Source organism: Corella eumyota, chromosome 6 (assembly GCF_963082875.1).
Source record: "Corella eumyota chromosome 6, kaCorEumy4.1, whole genome shotgun sequence".
In the NCBI taxonomy this organism is placed as follows: domain Eukaryota; kingdom Metazoa; phylum Chordata; class Ascidiacea; order Phlebobranchia; family Corellidae; genus Corella; species Corella eumyota.
The window spans coordinates 382,424-407,563 of NC_137495.1; the positions used below are offsets into that span (position 1 = coordinate 382,424).

Genomic DNA, 25,140 nt, shown 5'->3' on the forward strand with positions numbered 1-25,140 from the left:
ATCACCAGAAAAACCCATCCCAAAATCTGGTTTCAAATTCCTAAAGTGGAGAGCCACAACAAGAAAAATAATCGAAAAAAACAACCAACAAAAAAAGGAAGAAAACGAGTCTATTAGCGAAGAAAGCAGTAAAGAAACGAGTTCCAGTAGTGTCTGCTCTGAGACTACTTCTTTAACTACAACTTTCGATATCCCAGTTGATAAAAGTTTTGCCAGACAAAGAATAAAAGTTTTTAAAAGTCTAGAAAATGTTACGGAAAAAGATGAAAAGAAATTAAAAATATCAAAATCAACAAACTTTGTAAATATCGATAAAAAAAAATCTAGTTTGGAAAATACAAACATTAAGAATAAAATAATTATTCCAAGCACGGAAGAACTTAAATTATATTCACCAGAACTTAACCCTGAGTTAGAAAACCCAACTTTACAAACTTTAGAGTCAAGTGAAAACAACCCCATATTAATTTATGACATAAAAAATCACGGAAACCATAAAAACCAGATAAAATCACCAGATGAACTAGATACCAACCCAACACCAATAGGACCAGCGTACAACAATTCAATCTACAGTGCATTCCAATACAAGGGGGTTTATGTAAAGGGAATGGAATTAGAAATAACTCAAGAAAGAGTAGACGAGATATTAAACCAAAGATATCCAATAGCTCCTGATGGTTACATTCCTAACTCAGTTATAAGGTAAAAGTTTACCTTTTTTTGTATATATATTTATCCTCGATGTGGGAAAGTCGAATGACTTAAACATAGAGTAACATCAGTTACTCTGACCCAGTCTCGAGATGCTTGTGGTAGTTTGGGATATTATAGATTATAATTGCCCGATAATGATGCTGCTGATTAAGTGCTGGCTCAGCAGGAGTTCATGCCGTTTATAGCGCCTTACTCAAGGGCGCTACAGCATGAGATCAGTGGGCGCTACAGCATGAGATCATTGAACCCACGACCTCATGTTTCGGTGTAGCAAGTGTTCTTACCACTACACCACCCTGCCGGTTTACTTATTGCAAATATTAAACCAACAACAAGACCAAACTTTAAAATTTGGAAAAAATTTAAAATTAGAGCCACACTTAGAAATGTGTACACAAAAGCATTACGCTCTTAGCTTTTATTAACCCATATTAGAAAAAAACTTATAAACAATAAAGCTTAGTGTACAGTATGTAAACATGTTCAAAAGGCCTACAAAATATATAAAGCTGCTGATTGTGGTACGTGAATATATTTTTGCAGGCAAATACTAGTTAAAACCATATTACAACAATTAAAATGTAACCTGTAGAACTAGCTGTCCACTAGTATAACAAGTTTTATAATATGTTACCCAAAGGTTTAAAATTCGACCCCCAACTCCAAGGGAGATCATCCAACCCACCTGGACCCTCCAACCCTGCCCCGGAGCTGAGGTTAAAGAAGAAGAAAAGGAGGAGGAAGAAAAAAAATCCTCTTACACATTTTCCTCCCTGGATAGTTTATCGACAATTCATCTCGATTTCGATTCCTTAACGGCCTCGTTACCAGTTGATCTTAGCTCAAGCACCGTTTCCAATAGTTTAGAGCTCGATGTAGGCCACATGGGGGCAATAGATAGTGGTCATAAAGGTGTTGGGGCTGTCGAGAAAGTCGAGTTCTTTAACAAAGTGCAACAGCGCGAAGAAATACTTGGTAACGCCCCAGAACAAAAACAAGTTGAATTTAAAGAACGAAGTATTAAACCAAGCATTAAAGACAAAAGTTTAAGAGGCTCAAGGTCGGATGTAACAGCAAGTATTGGTCCATCTCAGTTAGAAACGGTGCCAGCTGTACAACCAAAGCAAACTCAGGCTTCTAACAAAGTTGCAATGAAGGCAAAACTAATGGGCCAAAGGACGGAGGCTTTGCAGAAAGTGGAGAAAGAAAAAGTGGCCATTCCGACTATTTTAAAGGTGGGATAAATGGGGATTTTTTCACACAGTTGTTGAATCAACTTTACAGCATAATTTTAAAAGTGTAACAGGTGTTTATAAAGCCAAAACAAACATATATCCACATATAATAGTACAAAATGTATAGGCCTATATAAAAATGCTGTTTGTGGTATAAGTTTAAATTATTGCAAGCAAATAATAGTTGAAGTTGCAACTATTTTACAACTATTTAAATGCTGACCATAGGCTGGGCCATTGAACAATATATAAAGCATGTTTTTTAATCGCTTTTGTCATTACCCATTGCATCATTATTCTGTTAAAATTGTGATTAGTATTAGTGTGCAAATTTAATAAAAAATATTAAACAACAACTCACCATTTTCGTTCATCCTTGTCTTCTCTTAAAATCTTCCTCCTTACAACAGGAGATCGTGGAAGCTGCTTGGTTCCGGAAGAAGTTGGAGGTTGTGACTCCTGACACGGTGATCGATGCCTTACTCGAGATGGGGGACACAGTGCGAACGATGGCTCACGAGAAAACTTGTGAGAACTTGGTGGTTCTAATACAAGAGTATGAGGTTAGAGAAGGTGGGTGGAGATGAGTTTGTAAATATTTTTAATCAACTGGAAGTGTGGTGTAAGAACAATTGATTTGATTACACGAGGTCCTGGGTTTGATTCCCACTGCTCTTATGCTGTAGTGACCTTAAGTATGAAGCTATAAATGGTATAAAGTGCTGCCAAGCCAATATCCTATCAGCACCTTAAATATCAGGCAATTTTAATCTATAATATCCCAAACTGCCAAAGTCAACTCGAGACTGGGTTGGGGTAATAATTGTTATTTTATGTTGTATTATATATGTATTAAAAAGCAAAACCTAAAACAATACAATAAATCTACTAAATAGTTAAATGACAATAATTGAATAAAACTTATTGTTAATGCAACTGAACTTAACAAAAACAAAATGATTTTAAATATCAGGTGGGGGGAGGTTTAATATATCTCCAGATCAGTTTAACAGAGTACAAAAATTTATTGCCAAATATATCAAACCCTCCCATGATAAAAGAAACAATTTAGCCAACCACCCTAACAGAGTGGTCCTTGTTCACAATGCATTGGATGCCATTGTATCAGGTTTGTTTACTAAGTATAGAAAAGTAGGTAAGACAATTGCTATCTGAAAGGCAAATTGCTTCTTACTGTTTAAATGTTGTACTTCAATATTATTAACTAAAACCTAAAGTCCTGGGTTGAATTACTACTGCTGAACAGTTAAAATGTACTTGATCACCACCAAAGGTTCTGAGTTTAACTCCCACTGCTGGTATGTCGTTATATCCTCAAGTAAGATGCTAATCTGCCTAACTATTAGAATAATAATCAATCTAACAACAAATAAAATGAATTAAACAACATATTCAAACAGCAAATGCAAAACTGGCATTTGGAGTTAATAAAGATGCCCTTTAATTAGATTGCAATATGTAACTTATCATATTGAGGATAAATCAACAATACATAAACTATTTCAAATGCTAACAGGAATCCCGATCAACGAAGCGATGAAATGTGAGCTGGTCAGACTTTTATGCGACAACAACAATGAAATAACAGAGAAAGCAAAACTTATCCTCGAAGTGAGGCTCGGGATCGACTCGTGGGATAGGTTATTAGGGGAGTTGAGTGACATGGCAGGAGGGGAGGTGGTCCAGCACCCCACAGTGAGGATAAAGCAAGAAAAAGAGGTTTATGGGGATGTTGAAGACAGGATTAATAAAGTGAGGTTACAGTTAAAAATAAATAAATTTCTGTATATAAAAAAATTTAAATATTCAAGTAGAAAAATTATTAAAACTTTAATTTCGTAAAGTTTAGAAAAGAAAAGAAAATTTTAGACATTTTTTTCAAACAAAAGTTAGCAAATATTTAAATTAAATTGGGCAGGAATATATATTAAACAGAATTGAAAATGTGGGTAAACAGATAAAAAGATAAATAAATAATTTCAAAAAAGTTAATGTAGCAAAATTTCAATTCAAAAAAGTCAAAAACTTTAAATAAACAAAAATTTTACAAAATATATGTTAAGTCAATTATGAGTTTTGCTAATATTTAATTAACTTACCTTTCAGTTAAAATATAATTATAAAAAATGACACGACAAAAACTTAAATAACTCAAACAAAGATAACAATGCACTCATGTGTATTTAAACACCAGACCTCAACTACTTAACCAATATTTACAAATTCAACAACAAAAGTTTAAACGTTTGATTCCAGTTCTTAACAAAACAAAACATTTACTCCCAAAACAAATATTTTTATTCAAGTTTAATTCCATAATTCCAGCTAAGATAACAAACCTTATGTTGTGTACTTTACTGTATTGTGTGTTAAGACCTAATTCTGGTGTTTAATAAAAGTTTAAATCTTAATCTTGTGGTTTATCTTAAAAGGTTTGAATAATAGAATTTGTTGCAAGATTTTATCTAAGTAAATAAAAAAAGTTTCTAAAGAGAGCAAGTTCAAAATTATGTTAAAATATTTATAGAGTAAAAAAAGTCAATTTTTAATTGTTCAAAATGCAATATAAAAGTTAAAAATAGAAAATAACTTAGATTTAGAATAAAATCAATTGATCAACCTAAAGAATTTTATAAAAAAAAACAAGATAGAAAAGATAATAAACATAAAAGAAAGCTTAACAAACATAAAACAAAAAAAAAGGTTGAAGAAAAGGTCAATCCCTAATCGATTTGAGTTTAAAAACAATCTTTTTCACTAGGGGGAGCTAACGCTTGCCAACAAACCCCACCTAGCGCAGAGATACGGTTACGAAGTAGTCCCCGATATACGATCAAGCGAACGATCGCTTCGTCGAAAGTCGTCAATGTTTGGTAAATCGAGGGAAAGTGTTCATTCAATAAACAGGGGGCGAAAGATGAGCGATAATATTGTGACAACTACTCATAAGGATAGGTAAATATCATAAACTTTAAATTTACTTTAATACTACACTAGATTAAACTAATGGTAATAAAACTGCTTTAATTGTTACAACTACTTATAAAGATGGGTACTAGATTTGATTTATTACAGTTTCAGTATATATAATAAAATGGTATTATAGAGTGAAAAAAGAAACTAATACAATTTTAATTTGTATTTATAGTTAAATTTTGATTAAAATCACATATTTACGTAAGAAAGTTTACCGTTAATAAGCTACATATAATGACAATAGTCCACCAAAACCAACATCAAATTTTAAATATTTTATATAAGAAATTTAATGTACAAACCATAAAAATCAAAGTAAAAAAGATTAAAAAACAAATTTAATATAACCAGTAACAATTTAATTTTTTTTGAATTTTTAACAATTTTAACTAAATCCAAGTAATAAATCAAAAATAAAACCAAGGAAACCCAACTTTAACAAATAAATAAAACCTCAAATATTATAAAAATTTAAAACCAGTTTAATTTAACCCAGACCCAAAATTATCAAACACAAAAACGTGATCGTGACCCCTCCTCGTGAAATAATCCTGCAAGAACAAGAAGAAAGAAACCAAGTTCAGGAACGTAAATATTCGAGACCTAAAATAAAATGGGAGAAAGAAAAAAATAAAAAAAAGTAAAAACTTAATTAATTAAAAAATTATTTTTTTTACTCGTTAAAATTTATAAAAAAAGCAAATAGTTAATTTGTAATTAAAATTATTGTAATTAATTATTAATTAAATTATAGGAAAACAATTGACATTATAAAGAGGCTAAAAATGACTCAAAAATTGAATCAAACAACTTCACAATCTACAATTACTAGCAGTAAGAATATAAAACATTAAAAAAAGAGTTTTATCAAAAATATATCAACCCATAAGTTAAATCACTATTTAACAAACGCCTTTAGCATTTTATATTAAAATAACTGTAGCATAATATGTACATACACCATTTTAGTTTTTATAAACCAATTTATTTATTTTAAATAGTTGGGTTTGGTGACCATGCCATACTTAAAATCTTTATGTAAACATTATTACCTTTGGTATGTTTTAAATCATAAAATTGATTTTGTCATTTTTTCCCGTCGCATTGTTGTAATATTAATTGTATATCGTATTTATTATTTACTTTTATCAATGTGCGGAAAACCAAAATAAAAAAAAACACTAATTTATTTATAACTTTCACAAGTTCATTTGTGTTTGATAAATATGATGAAACAAAGGAACCAAAAACACAATTTCCTATACTTCCACCAATCAAACAAAGTGATGTCACCATTATCATAATTAATTAAATAAAAAAAACAATTATTTATATATACAAACTAATTAATTTAAAAAAGCATAATTAAAATTAACAATTATTTAAAAGTCGACACTTTAAAAATGTCGTAAAAACAAAATTTAATATTTTAGAACCATCGTTGAAAGTCGAGAAAAAAACTGAACAAAATTCACAACTCCTGTTGCCTAATTTACACCAAAAGTCACAACTCTTGTTGCCTAATTTGCAACAACAATCGCAATTTAAACTAGGTAAGTTTAAATAAAGCAAAAAAATTATTTATTGATATTAAATATATAAAATACTCAAAAATATTAATTAATTAACACCAAAATCTGACTGTTAAATTTGGATTTTATTAACTTCTTAAATAAAACACTTTTTACCATTATTACATCACCAACGTCACTGTTTATTTGTTTATTACTTCAAATATTTGAAGTTAATTGTTTAATCACAATCGTGTGCTTGTTTATTTACATAGAGTACTCATAAGTGCTGTTGTGGTCCTTATCTTTAACTGGTTTCTAACCTAAGTTGTTTTATTTTTAAAAAAAGTTTGTACGTTATTAGTTTAAATAAATTTTCCAGTGAAAAAGAGTTATTAATATTAATTGTTTTTAATTGTTGTTTATTATTTTATCTTAATTAAAAATCAGATTTTGGATAATATACTTACTTATTTAAATTATTTAAGATGAATAATTAAAGATAATTACAGATGGAAGATAATTTATAAAGAGTTAACTATAGGTTGTATTACAAAACTAATAAATATTGATTTTAATAAGTCTATAAACAATAAAAAAACATTTGATGTTAAAAAATGTTAAAACCAATATCACAAAACCATTTAAATTTAATCTTAATTAATTTTCCCAGGACTTTAGAAACAAAAAAAAACTAAATTTAACTTTAACAGAATCTGAACAGAAACTCGACCAAATCCAACTTCCAAGAATTGGAAGCCAAACTTCGCATATTACTATCTCAGGTTCAACTATGGCTTTAAAATCACAATTTGACCTAACTTCAATTAAATCAAGTATTAGTGTTGCCGATGATAAAACCAACAGCAGTATTTCAGTGGAAAGGAGTAAGGAAATAAAAATGATTAGGAAAAAGTTTAGTTTTTTAAAATAAATTCTGAGTAACATTAAGAAAAAACAAATTTTTTGTTTTTTTAAAATATAAAACATTGTTTTAGAGGAACAACCAATAATGCACCATTATGATGTCATACCCAGCATCCAATCACATCAAAGCAAGGATTCAAATCTTACCCAATCAGGTAACAGAATTTGTTAATTAGAATTTTGTAACAAATTAGTTAAAAATTAAATCAAGTTTTCGCAACTAACCAACGCCCAAGATTCAGGAGTTGAAACCATGACGAGCTGCACCACTAAAAGCTTGGAATCAAACGAAGTTCTCGCAGAAAAATTCAAGCAAAGTATGAAAAATTTCACAAGTTTTAACACACTAGTAACAGCCCAGTTTAAACTAGAACAAATGACAAAATTAAATCTATTTTTTTTCTTATAACAATCAAAGATAAAACAAGCAAATTTTTCTTTAAAATCAATTACTAAACTTAATTTTAATCTTTTTAGTTAAGCCCGATAAACTTTCTGAAACAACTTTGTCCGAACAAAAATTAAATGTTGAGGATAAAGTCACAAAAGAGGATAAAGTCTTAGAACCAAATAAAGATGACATAGATTGGAGGGAGAAGTTGTTAAAATTAAAAAACAAGAAAAAGAAAGGTGACTTTAAATTTAAGGCAAAATTTTGTTGGCGATATATTGACACCTTTTCAACAGACCAATATTAAATTAAATAAATTTTACCTCATCAGTTTATTAAACCATATACTTAGCAAAAGTAGTTTAGATATAACTTAGTAAAATTTTAAAATCTAGAATAAAAAACTTTAAACTTACCATAAATCCATTTTAAATTAATTTCTACTTTGCGTAAATTCCTTCTTTTCCATTTAGAGTTCCAGGTGAAACATTCCTCAACATCCCAGGTCATAAACAAAAAGAAACAAAAACAGATCATCAGAAGAAGGTTAACCCAGGAATCTCTATTGCCTCCTAGTGAACAAACTACTCCGAAAAAGATTGTTAATCAAGCGTACTCCAAATCTTTTGTACTGCCAAGTCGAATTTATTCTTCTGTTTCTAAAAATGGAGCAAACAGGTAATTAAATGTTATAATGTAAGAAAAAAACTAAAATTAATCACAGTTCAACTAATACAACTTAATTTGTAGCAAATTCTAATAAACAAGTAATTGGTTGTCGGTAGATTAAAGATTTATTTGCCTATCTTTTACTAAAGGGTGCTACAACATTACAGAAGTTGAAATCAAACTTAAGACCTCAAAACTTACAACATGCTAACAGTGGGAATTAAACCCATGACCATATATATGTGAATGTAACTTAAACTTAACCTATTAAATAAAATGTTATTATGACATCACAGATACAGTGCTGTTGCAATGAAATGTTTGGACAAAAAAGTTCAAGAGAAGCGACACGATGTGTCTCGAGAATGGGGACTTCCCTCAGTACCTGCAACTGGTGATATTAACAACAGAAGATTACTTAACAAATTATCATTGAAAACAAACAAACAAAAAGACAATCGACTTTTAGACATCACAATTGAGAACAATCAACTGATTGAAAAGTTAAGAAACCGACAACTTAATTACCCGGTTAAAACTGATGTTTCAACGTCAAAGCAATTGTCAAAGATTCAAAACAAAGCTTTGGAAAAAGAGAGAGAACAAAAAAAAAGGGAAAGGAGAGAACAAAACCAAGATGAAGATAACGACAGAAAGTCAATTACAATAAAACTTCCAACAAGTGACGCTTGGTGCGAATGGGAAACCCCCAATGGACCCCCAGTTTCACCCATCGGGGTCTAGAGTTTGGTTTCCACTGTCAGAGTTATTTAAATCATGTTTTTAGTAATACTGTTATTAATATTTTGTATAAAAATCAAAACAAATTTAATAAAAATTTTAATTTAAAATTCAACTCCATTTGACTAGTTATCAAATATAATAATAAGCAGTTAACTAAATACCAGCCTACCAAAGTTAACTTATTATTGTTAAAATCCAACTACAACCAATACTACAGAGACTTAACTTTTTCTATGCTAGTGATTTGCACTAAAAAAATTTGAGTAATTTTTTAAACGAACTCTAACAAGTTATCTTAACTTCCCAGTTTCAGTTAAATTTACTCCATTTTTTGATAAATTTTAAAGTAATTTACACTGGCTATATAGATATCAAAACCATACAGTTCTAATGTCAAAACTATACAAATATTAAACTATTGTTTAGTATTATTATAATATAGATGCAACACTGTTATATTTTAGATATATTAACAGTCATTTAAATAAAATTAATGCTAATTAGTTTAAGAATAAGAACTAAACACATTACTCAAATGCCTTAAGTTTAAAACTGCTTTGATAACTTGGTATAATACAAAACGCAACAACACCCTATAATTAACAAAATAAAGTATTATTTATGTTTAAAAATAATATTTAAAATAACTAAACGTATTTTATTTACCTTAAAATTGAGTTTTTTTTTTAATTTTCTTCTTTTAAATCCTTAAAACTGCACGTGTTTATAAAAGCGCATTTTCTTTCGAATAAAAGTTGCGCACGAGTGATCACAAATATAAACAAACCATGTTTATCCTCAATGTATATATTAATTTATTAACTTACAAAGTTTTTTTATATGCTTTACACGCGTACTGACTTCAACTAAGTATTTTAATACAAATTTGTTTCCAACGCTAGCTAAAAAAAAACAAAAACTATTCTTTTTACAAGGTGCGTTAATAGAAAACTAAATATCTTCCACAAAAACTTATTTTTTACTACAAAAACTTAACCTAATATTTTACTACAAAAACTTCTGACCTAGCTCATAAACAATGTTTATTATTTTTTAAAAGTGTATTATCTAGATATTAGACAAGACTTTAACACACTTTAAACTTTTAACCATTAGTCGAAAAAAAAGTTCAGTTAATTCCAAATATTTGTCTTAGTTAATGTAATTTAACCATAGGTGGGCACAGTTAAACGAAAAAGCAACTTCGTTAAATGGTTATTCGTTACGCATAACAGTAACTTCGCTAACGTGTTTTCGTTAAATTAAACCAAGTGTAACGGAAGTTATCGTTAAACGTTAACGTTAAAATTTAATTAAAACAAACAAAGAAATTACCTTTTTTATAAAAAAAGATTTAAAAAAATAGTTTTTTTCTTAATCGATGTTTTAACTAGACGAAAATGGTTTAGAAGAAGTTTTTAAAACTGGCATAGGCCTAATGCCCAAATAACAGTGGCCTGATAGTAATTACTTACATTGTTTAAAAATTGCGACGATTAAACCCGATAAACGGCGATTTTCAACATATATATTCCTTATATTACCATGGATTTACTTGTAAAATATTGAGTTAACGGGATTAATTTAACGGAAGTACAATTTAACGAAAGTTAACAGGTCCGATAACGATTTTTAAAATTAACTTAAAAGTTAAATTTTAACAAAAAAATTAACTTCGCTATTTTACGTTTAACGCATTAACGATTTGGTGCCCACCTTTGAATTTAACATACATAAAACAATGCAAACATATTAACCAATTCACAAACAACAACACGTATGGGAATATCGAATATTTATAGCCATCTTATAGCATATACATTTGGCAGTTATAACAAGGATAATAATTGTTCTGCTAAACTTTTTACGCAACCCAAATTTTTTAATTTGAGCTTAAGAAATCAAGAATTTTGATTAACTTTTTGTTAATATCATGAAGCAGGCAAAGTTGGATGAGTAGTTTGTTGTTCCATTAATTTTGTGCAACAATTTAAAAGCGAATCGTGGATTTCTTTGGCGCATAAAAGTTGGTGCTCTACATTTTGAACATAGGATCCGTACAACTAAAATAAGAACAGATATCAAACATTATAAGACAGAAAAAACATTAGAAACTAAGAATAATGTACCTAAAACAAAAAATGAAAAATAAGTATTCCAAATCGTATACAATCGACATTTTTTTTTGTATTTGTTCACCCACAATCTGAAAGGACATCAAAACCAAAACATAGAGTAACATTAGTTACTCCGACCCAGTCTCGAGTTGCCTTTAGCAGGTTGGGATATTATGGATTATAATTACCTGATAATTAAGCTGCTGATTGGTTTTAAACTTGGCAGAAGTTCATACTGTTTATAGCTTTTTACTCAAATGTGCTAAGGCATGGGTTAAATCGGGGAATTCAAACATAAAACCAAAGTGTTCTAACCACTTCATCACACAGCCAGTATAAATATATAAATAATCCTATAAGAACAAATACCTGAGGTCCGTTAGCATCGGATTTAAAGTTGACGTTCATCATCAATGGAGCATGTTGAGTGCTCACCAGAGCCTGGGTTAGTTGGTGGTAGGCAAGGTTCTGTTGTAAAAATAATTAATTAAACACAACTTTATTTAAAACTTTTATTCTTAACATTTATATTTAACCCCAGCATATTGTAGTGGTAAGAACACTTGCTACACTACATGAGGTCATGGGTTCGATCTCCACTGCTCTAAGGCACTATAAACAATATGAACTCCTGCTGAGCCAGTACTTGATAATCAATAATATCCAAAACTGCTTTATGTTTAGGTTGTAAAGTCAACTTTCGCACATCGTAGATCAAGATATATATAAAAAAAAACTTACTAATTGAATTTCCAATTGATCGCACAGACTATAAAAGTGTTCCAAACATTTATCAAATCTTGGTATGTTGCTGTTATTACCAACCTTCCTACAAAAATATGAATTTAGAAGATTTTTACTAACTCACATTGAGGATAAACTTTAATACTTACTGCATTCCGTCCACTTTAACACTGACTTCAAAGTTGTGACTTGCAACCGCCATCAAGTTCTAAAATAAGAAAAATTGTTATTTTAAAATTAACATAAAGCATTTAATCATGTTTTTGTATTCGGAAATCTCAGAGCAGTAAAAATAATAAAAGATTTAACAAAAACAATGCCTTTAAATTCTTAAAAATATAAAATAATATCCACTTATAAACTTTTTTTTTTTGTTTTTTTGCGCATTAATGACAGTGAATAATAAGATATATAATAAATATTACAACAATGCGACGGGAAAAAATGACAAAATCAATTTAATGATTTAAAACATGCCATAAATATTAACGTTTACATAAAGATTTTGTAGTATGTTATGGCATGGTCACCAAACCCAGAATATATTCTCATATATTGCACTAAGCACTGTTATATATGGATAGTGATTATAGAGTTAAGGTTGGGGTGTATACAGGGTTTGCAAAAAACAATGGAGTTTGAGTTTATGGACCGAAAACTTGAACAGAATTTAAAATTTATAAAAATCTTTTTAACTGACCACTAGTGATGCTTTTAAATCTGGTAATATGGCTTTCGCTTTCACAATTGGTCCAAATTGTTCTGGTTGACTGGGTGGAGCTTGTTGAGGGTTAGTAGGTCTGGAGGGGTAACCCCCTGGTACTGGGGCTCTCATGGGTCCCTGTGTAGGTTGTTGTTGTTGGGGGTGAGGCAGTCTTTGACCTTTAAAATAAAACTAGTTTACAAAAATCAAAATTTGGACATTTTTAATCTGAATAAATTCCACATTTTAAAAATTTGTTACAATTTACTTGTTAAAAACAATTTGGAATCTTGTAAATAAATTTATATCACAAAAACACATCTGTTGTTTAAAGGGTTAAAATCGACTTTAAAGAGTTAAGATTTTTTTTTTGTATATATCTTTATTCTTGATGTGGGAAAGTCGAATGCGCGACTTAAACATAGAGTAACAACTGTTACTCTGACCCAGTTTTCAGTTGCCTTCAGCAGTTCGGAATATTTTAGATTATAATTGCCCGATAATTGAGCCGCTGATTAAGTATTGACTCAGCAGGAGTTCATACCGTTTATAGCGCCTTACTAAAGGACGCTACAGCATGAGAGCAGTGGGAATTGAATCCACTTTAAGGTGGGGTAGCAAATGTTCTTACCACTACACCACGCTGCCAGTTTTATCTCAGAAAGAAATATACAGCCGAAAACAAATCTGTTATTTAAAGAGTAAAAATCAAGTTTAGAGAGTTAAGATTCAAATTTAAATAATAAACCTAAACCCTATCTCTTTTTACAAAATTAGGGAAATTTTAATTTAAAAAAGTTCCATCTAAGTAATTCTTTTATACATTGATCATATTCAGTTACAACCCCTAATTTGCTTTTGTGACTAATTCTTTATTTTTTTTTGTCGTTAATCTTTCTTACCTGGAACTTGCATTCTGTTCAATGAAACCCCTGTATTCCCATCCATTTGCCTTCTTATCGGAATCATATTTAACAAGGTTTAAAATTACTTTTAATTACAAATAAATAAAACCCGTTCTACTTAGTTGTGTGAAAATAAATCGGGTATCCCCCTAATGAATGCTTCAGCGCACCTACGTCATCGCTCGAAAATGTATATGGCCGCCATGCGCAATATGCCCGATACGGCCAGTATGCCTGATATACGCATAACATCTAAATTCTAGGCAGTCTATTAATTTTAACATATAAATAACGTGTAAAATAAATTGAATTTGATACCTGATTAGACTTAAAGTAATTAATAACATTTGATCGCTACCAATACTTTCAATATAGAAACTTTAATGCCCAACAACATTTGTAAATACATCCTAATATAACACATTACAAACTTATACCGGTTTTTATTACTATACACCCCTTAAGTTAAAAAAAAACTATAAATTATACAAAAACTATAAATTTTACAAACTTTAAAGTTGTCTAACGTTACATTCTAAAAGAGTAAGCAAGCCAAACATATATACCAACTAGTCAAAACTGAAACAAGCCAATCTCCATAACTAACTAGCTCTATTTAGTCTTCAACAAACAAGCCAAGCTATATAACAAACCAATTATATACCAAACAATCCAAGCTTTTTGAAACTAGCGCAAGACATCCACCTAAAAACCTAGAGAACAACCTAAAGGCAACGACATGCAAAAAGCCAAGCTTTACAACCAACTAGCTCTGAGTTCTATTACCAACTAGCTCTACTCAGTCTATAACCAACAAAACTAACTTAACACACAACTAAGGCAACACATCTACCGAAAAACATAGCGAGCGACCTAACTACTAAGACTAAAGCGCAAGACATCTACCACGAAACCTAGCTAGGGACATAACTACTAAAACAGACTCAAACTTTAAAACTATGCCAATTTAGGGAAAAACAGTTCCTGCCATAGCGTAGGTGATCCGATATTCAAAAAAGCGAACAGTCGATCAAAGCCATCGGCCTAAAGGCACTACAAGCTGATCAGACGCGCTTATGAAACCAATGAATATCCACGTACGGAGAAGTGCTTGGCCTCTCATTTGTCGTTGGGAGGCCTCCCATTTAAACTTCACCAACTGTACGTTAAACGTCGAAATCTTGAGCCTAGGTTAAGCCTAAAATAAAGCTATTTGTGGTCCTTGCTAAAAGTTTCGCTTAAGCCTAAGTTAAAGCTTTAGTTAAGGGTTCGCTTAGCCTAAGCGAATTTTTTTTGAAGTCCAACTTTTTTGGATTTTTGTAAATAAAACTAAACTAGATTTATTTGATAAATAAAATATGGTTCGAAATTATTTGATTATTTTTAACATAAATTTTTATAAATAAAAAAGATATGCATAAACATTAACTAAGAATATTACATATCTTCGAATAAACAAACAAGCATTTATATATACTATACACACAAAACTAATATTTAACGCAGTTTTAAGTTGTTTATATCAGGATATAGATTATACCAAATTTTAAATTCCTAAAATTGATTTTTGATTTAAATTAAATAAACAAGCATTTAAATATGATAAACAATTGAAACTTACTTTTCAAATATGTTTTTTAACTACTTATATTTTAAAATACATCATACCAAATTTTTAATGCTTAATATCGGACTTTAACTTTTAATCAACAAACAAGCATTTAAATATAATAAACAAACAAGAATTAATTTTTATTTCATTTTCAAGTTATAAATATTATAACATATAACTGACCAAAATTTAAAAACCTAATAACAATCATCAAATTTAAATAAACAAACACCTATTAATTAGTAATTAGTGTCAAAAATTAAAATTTTAATTTATTTTTGAGTTACTAATATCATATTATACAATTAACAAAAATTTTAAAAATTAACAACAACCTTTAAATTTAAATAAACAAACACTTATTAATTAGTATTTAGTGATTAAAAATTAAAATTTTAATTCAGTTTTGAGTTACTAATATCATGATATACAATTGACCAAGATTTGAAAAATTAATAACAACCTTTAAATTTTAATAAAGAAACACCCTTTAATTAGTAATTAGTAATAAAAATTAAAATTTTAATTCATTTTTGAGTTACTGATATCATAATATACAATTGACCAAGATTTAAAAAATAAATAACAAACTTTAAATTTTAATAAATAAACGCTTATTAATTAGTAATTAGTGATAATTAAATGTTGTAAATAGGAGAATGAAAACATAATCTGATAATAAACAACATACTAAAATTTCAGATTTTGAAATTCTAAGGAACTAAAGATATCTTCTTTTAAAATTGGGACTAGAAAGAATAAAAATAATAATAATAAAAATAACTAGATTTATTTGATAAATAAAAAATGGTTCGAAATTATTTGATTATTTTTAAAATTAATCTTTATTGTAAATAAATTTATAGACAAACATTGCCTAATTAAAAATATTAACTAAACTAATTAACCAAATATTACATGATCTTTTTTTTAATTATTACACTAACAAATAAAATTTTTTTAAATCTTTAGTTTTTATGGAATAAACAAGCATTTAAATATGATAAATATGCATAAGTTAATTTTTTAACTCGTTTTTATGTAAATCATATCATTTAAATAACCCGCATATTCGATAAACAAGTTCTAGTTAAAAGCATTGGAACTCATTGTTAAAATAGGAGAGGAAAAATACGCCAAAGCTTGTCAGCAAATAAATAACAATTTCATTTTAAATCAACATCAAAAACTGTTTGTTTATAAAATTAAAGGTTAGCTTATGTGGATTTATCCAAAATAAGCTACAATTCTACATTATTGTGCCTTAAGAATTAATGGTCTGTTTTACTGTTAGAGTAAAAATCAATTATTTTAAATTAGAAAATGTGTAAATCGAAACTGCAAATAATGTGATTGCCTTCGTTGAATCTGTCTTTTAAGTGAAAAAAATAATTTAACCATTTGAAATAAACAAGTTCCAATTAAAGTAATTAACCGAACTTGAAAGGCGGTTTAATAGTAGGCGTATGAATATAAATATGAAGGTTTAATAATAGGCTTATGAATATGAATATGAAGGTTTAATAGTAGGCGTATGAGTATAAATATGAAGGTTTAACAGTAGGCGTATGAATATAAATATGAAGGTTTAACAGTAGGCGTATGAATATAAATATGAAGGTTTATTAGTAGGCGTTTGAATATAAATATGAAGGTTTAATAGTAGGCGTATGAATATAAATATGAAGGTTTAATAGTAGGCGTATGAATATAAATATGAAGGTTTATTAGTAGGCGTATAAGTATAAATATGAAGGTTTATTAGTAGGCGTATGAGTATAAATCCGGCACTGTGGTGTAGTGGTAAGAACTCTTGCTACACCACACATGAGGTCGTGGGTTCAATTCCCACTGATCTCATGCTGTAGCGCCCTTAAGTAAGGCGCTATAAACAGTATGAACTCCTGCTGAGCCAGCACTTAATCAGCAGCATAATTATCGGGCAATTATAATCTATAATATCCCAAACTGCCACAGGCAATTCGAGACTGGGTCAGAGTAACTGATGTTACTCTATGTTTAAGTCGCGCAGTCGACTATCCCACATCGAGGATAAAGATATATACAAAAAAAAAATATGAAGGTTTAATAGAAGGCGTATGAGTATAAATATGACGTCACTTGTAATAAAGTAATAAACCTATCCCTTTAAAGCCAAGGTTTTTTACAAATAAAACTGTTTATTAACACTTTGTTTCATATAAAAAGATTCTTGTAATTTACAAACAGTTTTTTTTTTGTAATCTAAAATAGAATAATTACAACTTATTTTCTAGATTTGCTTAGGTGCGTACTAATCTCATTACGTAATGCTATATCGTTGCGATTCTTTTATAATTACATCACGAATTTTAACTACGTAAAAGCCGTGATAAAGTCCGAGTAGGGTTGTTTATTTACAACAAATTTGTAAAGATAAACAAATGCTTTTGTTATTGATGATTAGACATCGTCTGGTCATTGAAAATTGTTATTTATTAACCATTACGTAAATTTTATTTTGAGAAATCTAGACCTAACCTAACCCAAGCCTTACCAATACATATTCTACATTAAAATTGATATTATTTTTTGCTATACAATTCCATTCTCAATATTAAATTTGAATAAACAAACACCTATTAATTAGTATTTAGTGACAAAAATTATAATTTTAATTCATTTTTGAGTTACTAATATCATAATATACAATTGACCAAGATTTGAAAAATTAATAACAACCTTTAAATTTTAATAAAGAAACACCCTTTAATTAGTAAATAGTGATAAAAATTAAAATTTTAATTCATTTTTGAGTTACCAATATCATAATATACAATTGACCAAGATTTAAAAAATTAACAACAACCTTTAAATTTTAATAAACAAACACCTATTAATAAGTAATTAGTGATAAAAATTAAAATTTTAATTCATTTTTGTGTTTGTAATATCATGATATACAATTGACCAAGATTTAAAAAGTTAATAACAACCTTTAAATTTTAATAAACAAACACCTATTAATAAGTAATTAGTAATAAAAATTAAAATTTTAATTCATTTTTGTGTTTGTAATATCATGATATACAATTGACCAAGATTTAAAAAAATAATAACAACCTTTAAATTTTAATAAACAAACACCTATTAATTAGTAATTAGTGATATTTAAATGTCGTAAATAAGAGGTTTGCGATTCGTTGGGATAATAACAAACATACTAAAAATTAAGAACTTTTAGTTTTAAAGAACAAAAGTTATCGTCTTTCAAAATTCGTCAAATAAGAATAAAAACAATAAACATTAACTAAGAATATTACATACCTTTGATTTTTAATTTACAAACCAGCATTTAATATAACAAACAAACAAGAATAATTTTTTAATTATCTTTAAATTTTAAATATAATAAGATATAACCGACCAAAATTTAAAAACCTAATATCAATCTTTAAATTTGAATAAACAAACACTTATTAATTAGTAATTAGTGATAAAAATTAAAATTTTAATTCATTTTTTAGTTACCAATATCATGATATACAATTGACCAAGATTTTAAAAATTAATAACAACCTTTAAATTTTAATAAATAAACACTTATTAATTAGTAATTAGTGATAATTAAATGTTGTAAATAAGAGAATGAAAACATAATCTGATAATAAACAACATACTAAAATTTCAGATTTTTAAATTCTAAGGAACTAAAGATATCTTCTTTCAAAATTGGGACTAGAAAGAATAAAAATAATAATAATAAAAATAATAATAATAATAATAATAATAATAATAATAATAAGTATAATGACAATAACAATATGTTTCGAAATCTAAGATTTCGAACCATAATTAATAAAATTAACCTAAATTAAATAAATTTAAAACAATTTTTTTTAGAAATTGACGTAACTAAACTTTTATTTAATTATTTAATTAAGCCACATTACTATCCAATAATAATAGATTAAGGCTTAACATAAATTAATTATTGAAAGATTTAGTCATATTCTTGTATCATTCAACAACCAAAGAAAACTTGGTATATAATTAAAAAATTTGCCCAAAATAAACGAATTGCTAAAAATATTTAATTTTTAAACCTGATTTAAATATAATAAATTACGTTCCAAAAAGCTATGTTTTTAAAAAATATGTTAACTATAATTGCCCGATAATTAGGCTGCTAATTGGTTTTAGACTAATCAGTTCATACCGTTGATGGCACCTTACTCAAGGGCGCTTCATCATGAGGGCAGTGGGAGTTGAACCGAAGACCTCTTGTATATCCCAGATATGCGCGAAATAGTTGATATGCTTATTCAGGATATGTGCTTTACATCTATTTTTAAGCAGTTTATTAATTTTTTCTTATGTATATGGTAAGTCACTCTTACAACCCTTAGAGCAGTAGTAAGCAAATAGAAAGGTTAGATATTTAAATTATATGATCGGGCACGCTAATGTTCTATTAGTGTCAAAGGTCACCTGACTTATGTATGTCAGTTTAAGAGCATATCGGGCATATTCACCAGATTAAGCTTATTGGCCATAAACATTTTGGCCATATCGACTATGCCCATTTTCAAGACACCCTGCGTAGTCTTACCAAATTATAATTTAAAAAAAATGTTGTCCTAAATAAAATTTTCACTTAACAAAATTTGATATAGTTTAAATATGTATTATAAATATGATTTAGGATTTCCACAAACAAAGTTTTATTTATTGCACCATCCTCTAAAACATAATTTCAACCATTTTTAAATAACTCCAAAAACAAAACAACCATTAATATAAAACATCAACCATTTGCTCTTTGATTTACAAACATAATTACTTAAAAAAACACCAAAAATATTGCAATAAAATGCACCGGACAATGCACAAGATACTATCTGTATGAGAAGACATAATATGATTTTGTAAACAACAATTTAACTTATTTTGAGCTAAATTTTCTCTAAATATTTGTGTATCGGAGAATGTTGTGTATGTACGGTGTTAAAGTGTTGTTATGATGGGGTTAAAGTTGCTGAATCGGTGACTAGCATGGCATAGATGAAACTAAAAAAATAAAATAAAAATTTAATTAAATACCAATACATTTTTAGATCCTGCAGAATACCTAACTTTAATAAATAAAATAACATCGTTGAATGTAATTATTATTTTTTTTTGTATATATTTTTATCCTCGATGTGGGAAAGTCGAATGCACAGCTTAAACATAGAGTAACATCAGTTACCTCGACCCAGTCTCGAGTTGCCTGTGGCAGTTTGGGATATTATAGATTATAATTGCCCGGTAATGCTGATTAAGTGCTGACTCAGCAGGAGTTCATACCGTTTATGGCGCCTTACTTAAAGGCGTTACAGCATGAGAGCAGTGGGGATTGAACCCACGACCTCAAGGTGGTGTAGCAAGTGTTCTTACCACTACACCACGCTGCCGGTGTATATATCATATGTATGTTCAATTTATAAGCCTTTTAAATAGAAAAAAATTCCATTTGTGGTGAAAGGGTAAATAATCGTGGACAAATATTAGTCAATAGTTATGACCATATTACAACAATTAAATTACTAACTGCAGTTAAATTTAATAGCTACTATTTTTTATAATACAAATACTAACAACAAGTCTAAAAATATATATATATACATTGGTCATATTTTGTTACAATCCCTATTTTGTAATGTGCTGTATGCTTCAACATAATATCGAAAAAATCAAATTAAATAACCCAATATTATTTAAATCAACTTTAATAAAATAAACCCAAATTAAAGTTTTTTACTTACTAGTATAAGTAGACAAAAAAGAACAAAATATAATAAGCCAGTTTAAACATTGATTCCTTCATAAAGGTTTTTAACAATCCTCTATTGTGAATTTCTGTTGGGTCATAAAGACCAATGTTACCTCTGGATAATTTTAAATACCTGAAACAAATTAAATTTTCAAGATTTAGTTTATTATTTTTTAGTTATATAAATAAAATTTTTTTAAGTTCAAAAATTAACATTAAAAACATTTTTTTTATATTTATTTATCTTCGATGTGGAAAGGTCGACTTCATGACCTAAACATAGAGTAACATTTGTTATCCCGACCCAGTCTTGAGTTGCCTTTAGCAGTTTAGGATATTATTGATTATAATTAATGATAATTAAGCTGCTAATTGGTTTTTAGCTAAGGCAGAAATTATATTGTTGCTTCAGCATAAAAGCAGTGGAAATCCAACCCCAGACTTTATGTAGTAAAGCATAATAATCCACCTGTAAATGATTTTATAATTTTAACAATATCTTGCAATCCAAAACTAACCTGTTTGCTAAAAACAAAGCCAACGGGAGATTAACAAGAAATAAAATCCAGTGGCCTGAGAACAGAAGTAGTAACCCTACAACACAAGTCGCCACAACTTCTGGCAACACCCACCGGTTCAACCTCTCACAACATGCCGAAGCGTTCAAATAATCACATTCTAGATCTGATAAAGTGATTATCTGTTGGGTAGGAATCGGTTAAAGAAAAAAACAAGTTCTTAAATTATTTAAAGTTTAATTTATGATATTTTTGGTGTTGTTTTTTAAATACTTACATAAACATAATTTACACGAATCTATTAAATTTAATGAACCCAACTTAGTATTAAGATATACTAGTATACTAGTTTAAAATACTTTATATTATTGTTTAAGATACTTTAAAACTTTATATTATTGTCAGTTAATGAACTAAATAATTGTCAAATTCATGGTAAAAAAGTTAAAATCACATTTAAACATTACTTTAACATTTTTACCGCTTATAAACTAACCAACCGTTAGACAATTAAACAATATCATTAAAAACAAAAGGATACGAAATACACTGAGAGGAACAACATGATAGCGCTGTCGCATAATGCCAGTGCCAGTAAAAAAACCTCGCTCATAATTATTCAACTAATTAACAAAAACTATAATATTTTGGTTATGACGTAATATGTACGGTTGATTGAACTTTTATGTTCATAATTGTTTATCCTCTACAGTTTAATTATTTATTTATCCCCGATGTGGGAAAGTCGAAAGTTAAGTTGACTTTGCTAGTTTGGGATATTTTAGATTATAATAGCATCGTTTCTAGCCTAAGGACACTACAACATTGAAGCAGCGGGTATCGAACCCATCACCGCACGTAGTACAAATATTCAATTTTTTGAAATTGATTTAAAAAACAAAACTTAGTTGCATTATATATTTTTAAACAACAAAATAATAGAAATCTATTTTTAAATACAAAGAAAAATATTACTCACAATTTCAAATTAATTTCTAATAAATTATTTTAAGAAATAAGTTATCGAAAAACCAAAGTATATATATGTTTATACATATATTTTGCAAAAAACAAAACAGTTATTTATAATACACAACCACATTTTTCTTCTTAACTTTAAAACACGAAATGAAAACCAATATTCGAGCAAATAAACCTTAAAAAACAATTTTCGAAAATGTTTTGAAAAAAAAACTCGTCCCTATATAAATCATGCAACTAAATAACATTGTTGTATTTTTGAGATTTGTTATAAGTTTAACACTGTTGTATTTTTGAGATTTGTTATAAGTTTAACAGTGTTGTATTTTTGAGAAGATTTTTTGAACTTTTATAAAGCGGCCTATAAATTATTTAACTAAAATAACACTTTTGTTATTTGTGAAATTTGTGCAAAGTTTAAGACTACATATTAAGTAATTTACCAAATATAGTATAAATATTTATTTACTAAATATACAGCTATAGTTTATAAAAAGTATAGTTTATAAAAAGTACACGCAAGAAAATGAAGTTGATTTTGTTGGTTTGTTTTGTTGGTTTGTTTCAACTATGTTATGGCCAATGTAAGTTGCTGCAAGTTTTAAAGACTTAAACCATTTTGTCTTAAAACGTTTCAAAACATGACAGAAATAATAATTATTAAACTTTTTAGACCCCTGGACCACCTGGAACCCCTGGACCACCACCTCGACCCCTTGGACCCCCTGGAACCCGTGGGGGAAATACAGAAGATCAGTGGCGGATCAAATGGGTAAAAACTTTGACTAATATTTAAAGAGAAAACGAACAAATGTGTATAACATTTTTTTTGCGTATTAACAAGTTAAAATAGATCACACTATAGACCATAAATTATAGAAACAACAACTGTAACTTTTTCAGTTTAATTTAGTATCTTAAAATTACGATTATTTTAAAGTTACTTTTCCGATATGTTTAGAATGGAAAAGCAGTCAAAATAGTGTGGAAAAAAAATCAATTGCAGAGAAAATTTGGAACAGAATTAGAGGCAAAACGGTTTATCCATAAGCATAGAAGCAAACGAAGATATAAAATGCTGATTATAAAGCAATAATGTTGTTTTGTACTTAAACTCTATGAATAACAAATAAAATATCTTCTAAAACAAAATTTTAATTTTTTTTTTAAATTCAACTAATTTGGAGTCATTGATAAAAAGTTTAAATAAAATTTTATTTTATATTTTAAATAAGAAAACGGCAATTTACAATAAACAAAATAGAGCCTAAAATAAAAATTAAATAAATAAAAATTTAATGAAATTGTCTCCGAAAATCGATTTCCATTTCTTTTAAACGTTTTTCTTTCTTTTTTCGCTTTTTTTTATTAATTTTTTCAACATTTTTAACGGCATTTTTATCGAAACTCGCAAAATGAGTAACCCTGAATGACCCACTAGTGGTAGAACCTAAACATCCCCTGTTTGACCTCAATTTAATCTTAATCGGGTACTTGTTACCGTCCATATTGGGTCCTAACCCACTAACCCCGTCCCAGCCATCTTTACGCAACATTTTATAACCCCGGTTACTGGGGTTAAGGTAGAAATATGACGTTGAAGGAAATTCCCCATTTTGTTGCCGATGCGAGAACCGGTGAAGCACAGAGGTCATGTGACCTGCATCAATTGTGTAGTCACAATGACAAACATCACACCAAACTTTTTCTTTTTTCATAAATTGTTCGGCGAGATCTTTGGCACTTTCGAAAGCGTGTGATTTTACGAATGACTTTTTATGGATGAGTAAGTTTGCAATGTCGTAGCAACCGCTCATGCATGCAAGGTCGTCCGCGTCATAACCACTTCCATCATACTAAAACGTTTAAACAAAAATTTTAAAAATTTTGTCGCAATTTTTAAACTTTTTAACATTTTTTTTTTTTTAATTTTTTTCCTAATCAATGTAATTATTTTTAAGTTGGTGTTAAATTAATTAAATGTAGAAGGAAATATACCAAATATAAACAAGAAATTAAAATATTTCCAATCTTTTTAAAACACAAAATAATTTAATTTTAAATTCATAAAACTGACCTCGTTCTCCCACTCTGCTCCTTAAATTAAAAGAAAATTTTTTTGTTGCATTTTTTTAAACAACGAAATAATAAAAATCTATTTTTAAATACAAAGAAAAATATTACTCACAATTTCAAATTAATTTCTAATAAACTATTTAAAGAAATAAGTTATCGAAAAACCAAAGTATATATATGTTTATATATATATTTTGCAAAAAACAAAACAGTTATTTATAATACACAACCACATTTTTCTTCTTAACTTTAAAAAACGAAATGATGACTAATATTCAAGCAAATAAACCTTAAAAAACAATTTTCGGAAATGTTTTGAAAAAAAAAACTCGTCCCTATAAATATACAGCTTGTATATTTAGTAAATAATGGAGGTTATTTATCGTTTAATTTTTATCTTTTTAATAGTACCAAAACGTAAACTTCTAAAAGATAAGTAAAGTGCTAACTTAAGCGTGGGCCGGCGTTGTTTTAATGTTTATACAAAACATAACTCATG

The 25,140-nt window shown here is 28.3% G+C and overlaps 4 protein-coding genes and 1 long non-coding RNA gene across 5 annotated transcripts; 2 read left to right on the plus strand and 3 right to left on the minus strand.

Moving 5' to 3' along the window:
* Positions 1–5,734: 5,734 nt before the first annotated feature.
* LOC145755256 (uncharacterized) lies at positions 5,735–9,191 on the plus strand. The gene is made up of 7 exons (XM_082571480.1): positions 5,735–5,783; positions 6,383–6,502; positions 7,174–7,347; positions 7,459–7,542; positions 7,865–8,017; positions 8,252–8,456; positions 8,744–9,191. The coding sequence occupies exons 1-7, from the start codon at positions 5,735–5,737 to the stop codon at positions 9,189–9,191; spliced, it is 1,233 nt and encodes a 410-aa protein (XP_082427606.1).
* A 1,104-nt stretch (positions 9,192–10,295) lies between these two features.
* On the minus strand, positions 10,296–13,795 carry LOC145755295 (mediator of RNA polymerase II transcription subunit 29-like). Its single transcript, XM_082571522.1, has 6 exons — positions 13,658–13,795; positions 12,753–12,934; positions 12,202–12,260; positions 12,050–12,137; positions 11,678–11,776; positions 10,296–11,254 (listed from the first exon to the last, which is right to left on the minus strand). The coding sequence occupies exons 1-6, from the start codon at positions 13,722–13,724 to the stop codon at positions 11,123–11,125; spliced, it is 627 nt and encodes a 208-aa protein (XP_082427648.1). The 5' UTR covers positions 13,725–13,795; the 3' UTR covers positions 10,296–11,122.
* A 6,163-nt stretch (positions 13,796–19,958) lies between these two features.
* On the minus strand, positions 19,959–22,233 carry LOC145755103 (protein cornichon homolog 4-like). The gene is made up of 4 exons (XM_082571313.1): positions 22,126–22,233; positions 21,585–21,766; positions 21,059–21,199; positions 19,959–20,321 (listed from the first exon to the last, which is right to left on the minus strand). Exons 1-4 carry the CDS (start codon positions 22,195–22,197, stop codon positions 20,270–20,272), a joined length of 447 nt encoding a protein of 148 aa, XP_082427439.1. The 5' UTR covers positions 22,198–22,233; the 3' UTR covers positions 19,959–20,269.
* An 817-nt stretch (positions 22,234–23,050) lies between these two features.
* LOC145755257 (uncharacterized) lies at positions 23,051–23,615 on the plus strand. The gene is made up of 3 exons (XR_014284188.1): positions 23,051–23,149; positions 23,239–23,337; positions 23,527–23,615. It is a non-coding gene; the product is annotated as an uncharacterized LOC145755257 (long non-coding RNA).
* Positions 23,616–23,860: 245 nt separating this feature from the next.
* Positions 23,861–25,139, minus strand: LOC145755260 (G patch domain and ankyrin repeat-containing protein 1 homolog). Its single transcript, XM_082571481.1, has 3 exons — positions 25,136–25,139; positions 24,643–24,662; positions 23,861–24,421 (listed from the first exon to the last, which is right to left on the minus strand). The coding sequence occupies exons 1-3, from the start codon at positions 25,137–25,139 to the stop codon at positions 23,861–23,863; spliced, it is 585 nt and encodes a 194-aa protein (XP_082427607.1).
* Between the last annotated feature and the right edge of the window lies 1 nt (position 25,140).

Excerpts from the sequence above, each read along its gene's own strand:
- LOC145755295 (XM_082571522.1), bottom strand. The coding sequence starts at position 13,724 with ATGATTCCGATAAGAAGGCAAATGGATGGGAATACAGGGGTTTCATTG. Across the intron at positions 12,138-12,201 it reads GTTAAAGTGGACGGAATGCA|GAAGGTTGGTAATAACAGCA; the intron begins GTAAGTATTAAA and ends ATATTTTTGTAG. Across the intron at positions 11,777-12,049 it reads ATCAATTGGAAATTCAATTA|AACCTTGCCTACCACCAACT; the intron begins GTAAGTTTTTTT and ends TTTTTACAACAG.
- LOC145755256 (XM_082571480.1), top strand. The coding sequence starts at position 5,735 with ATGACTCAAAAATTGAATCAAACAACTTCACAATCTACAATTACTAGC. Across the intron at positions 8,018-8,251 it reads AAAAAACAAGAAAAAGAAAG|AGTTCCAGGTGAAACATTCC; the intron begins GTGACTTTAAAT and ends TTTTCCATTTAG. Across the intron at positions 8,457-8,743 it reads TCTAAAAATGGAGCAAACAG|ATACAGTGCTGTTGCAATGA; the intron begins GTAATTAAATGT and ends ATGACATCACAG.
- LOC145755103 (XM_082571313.1), bottom strand. The coding sequence starts at position 22,197 with ATGAGCGAGGTTTTTTTACTGGCACTGGCATTATGCGACAGCGCTATC. Across the intron at positions 21,200-21,584 it reads GCTTTGTTTTTAGCAAACAG|GTATTTAAAATTATCCAGAG; the intron begins GTTAGTTTTGGA and ends AATTTGTTTCAG. Across the intron at positions 20,322-21,058 it reads TTTTTTGTCTACTTATACTA|TTTCATCTATGCCATGCTAG; the intron begins GTAAGTAAAAAA and ends TTATTTTTTTAG.
- LOC145755260 (XM_082571481.1), bottom strand. Across the intron at positions 24,422-24,642 it reads GAGCAGAGTGGGAGAACGAG|TATGATGGAAGTGGTTATGA; the intron begins GTCAGTTTTATG and ends TAAACGTTTTAG.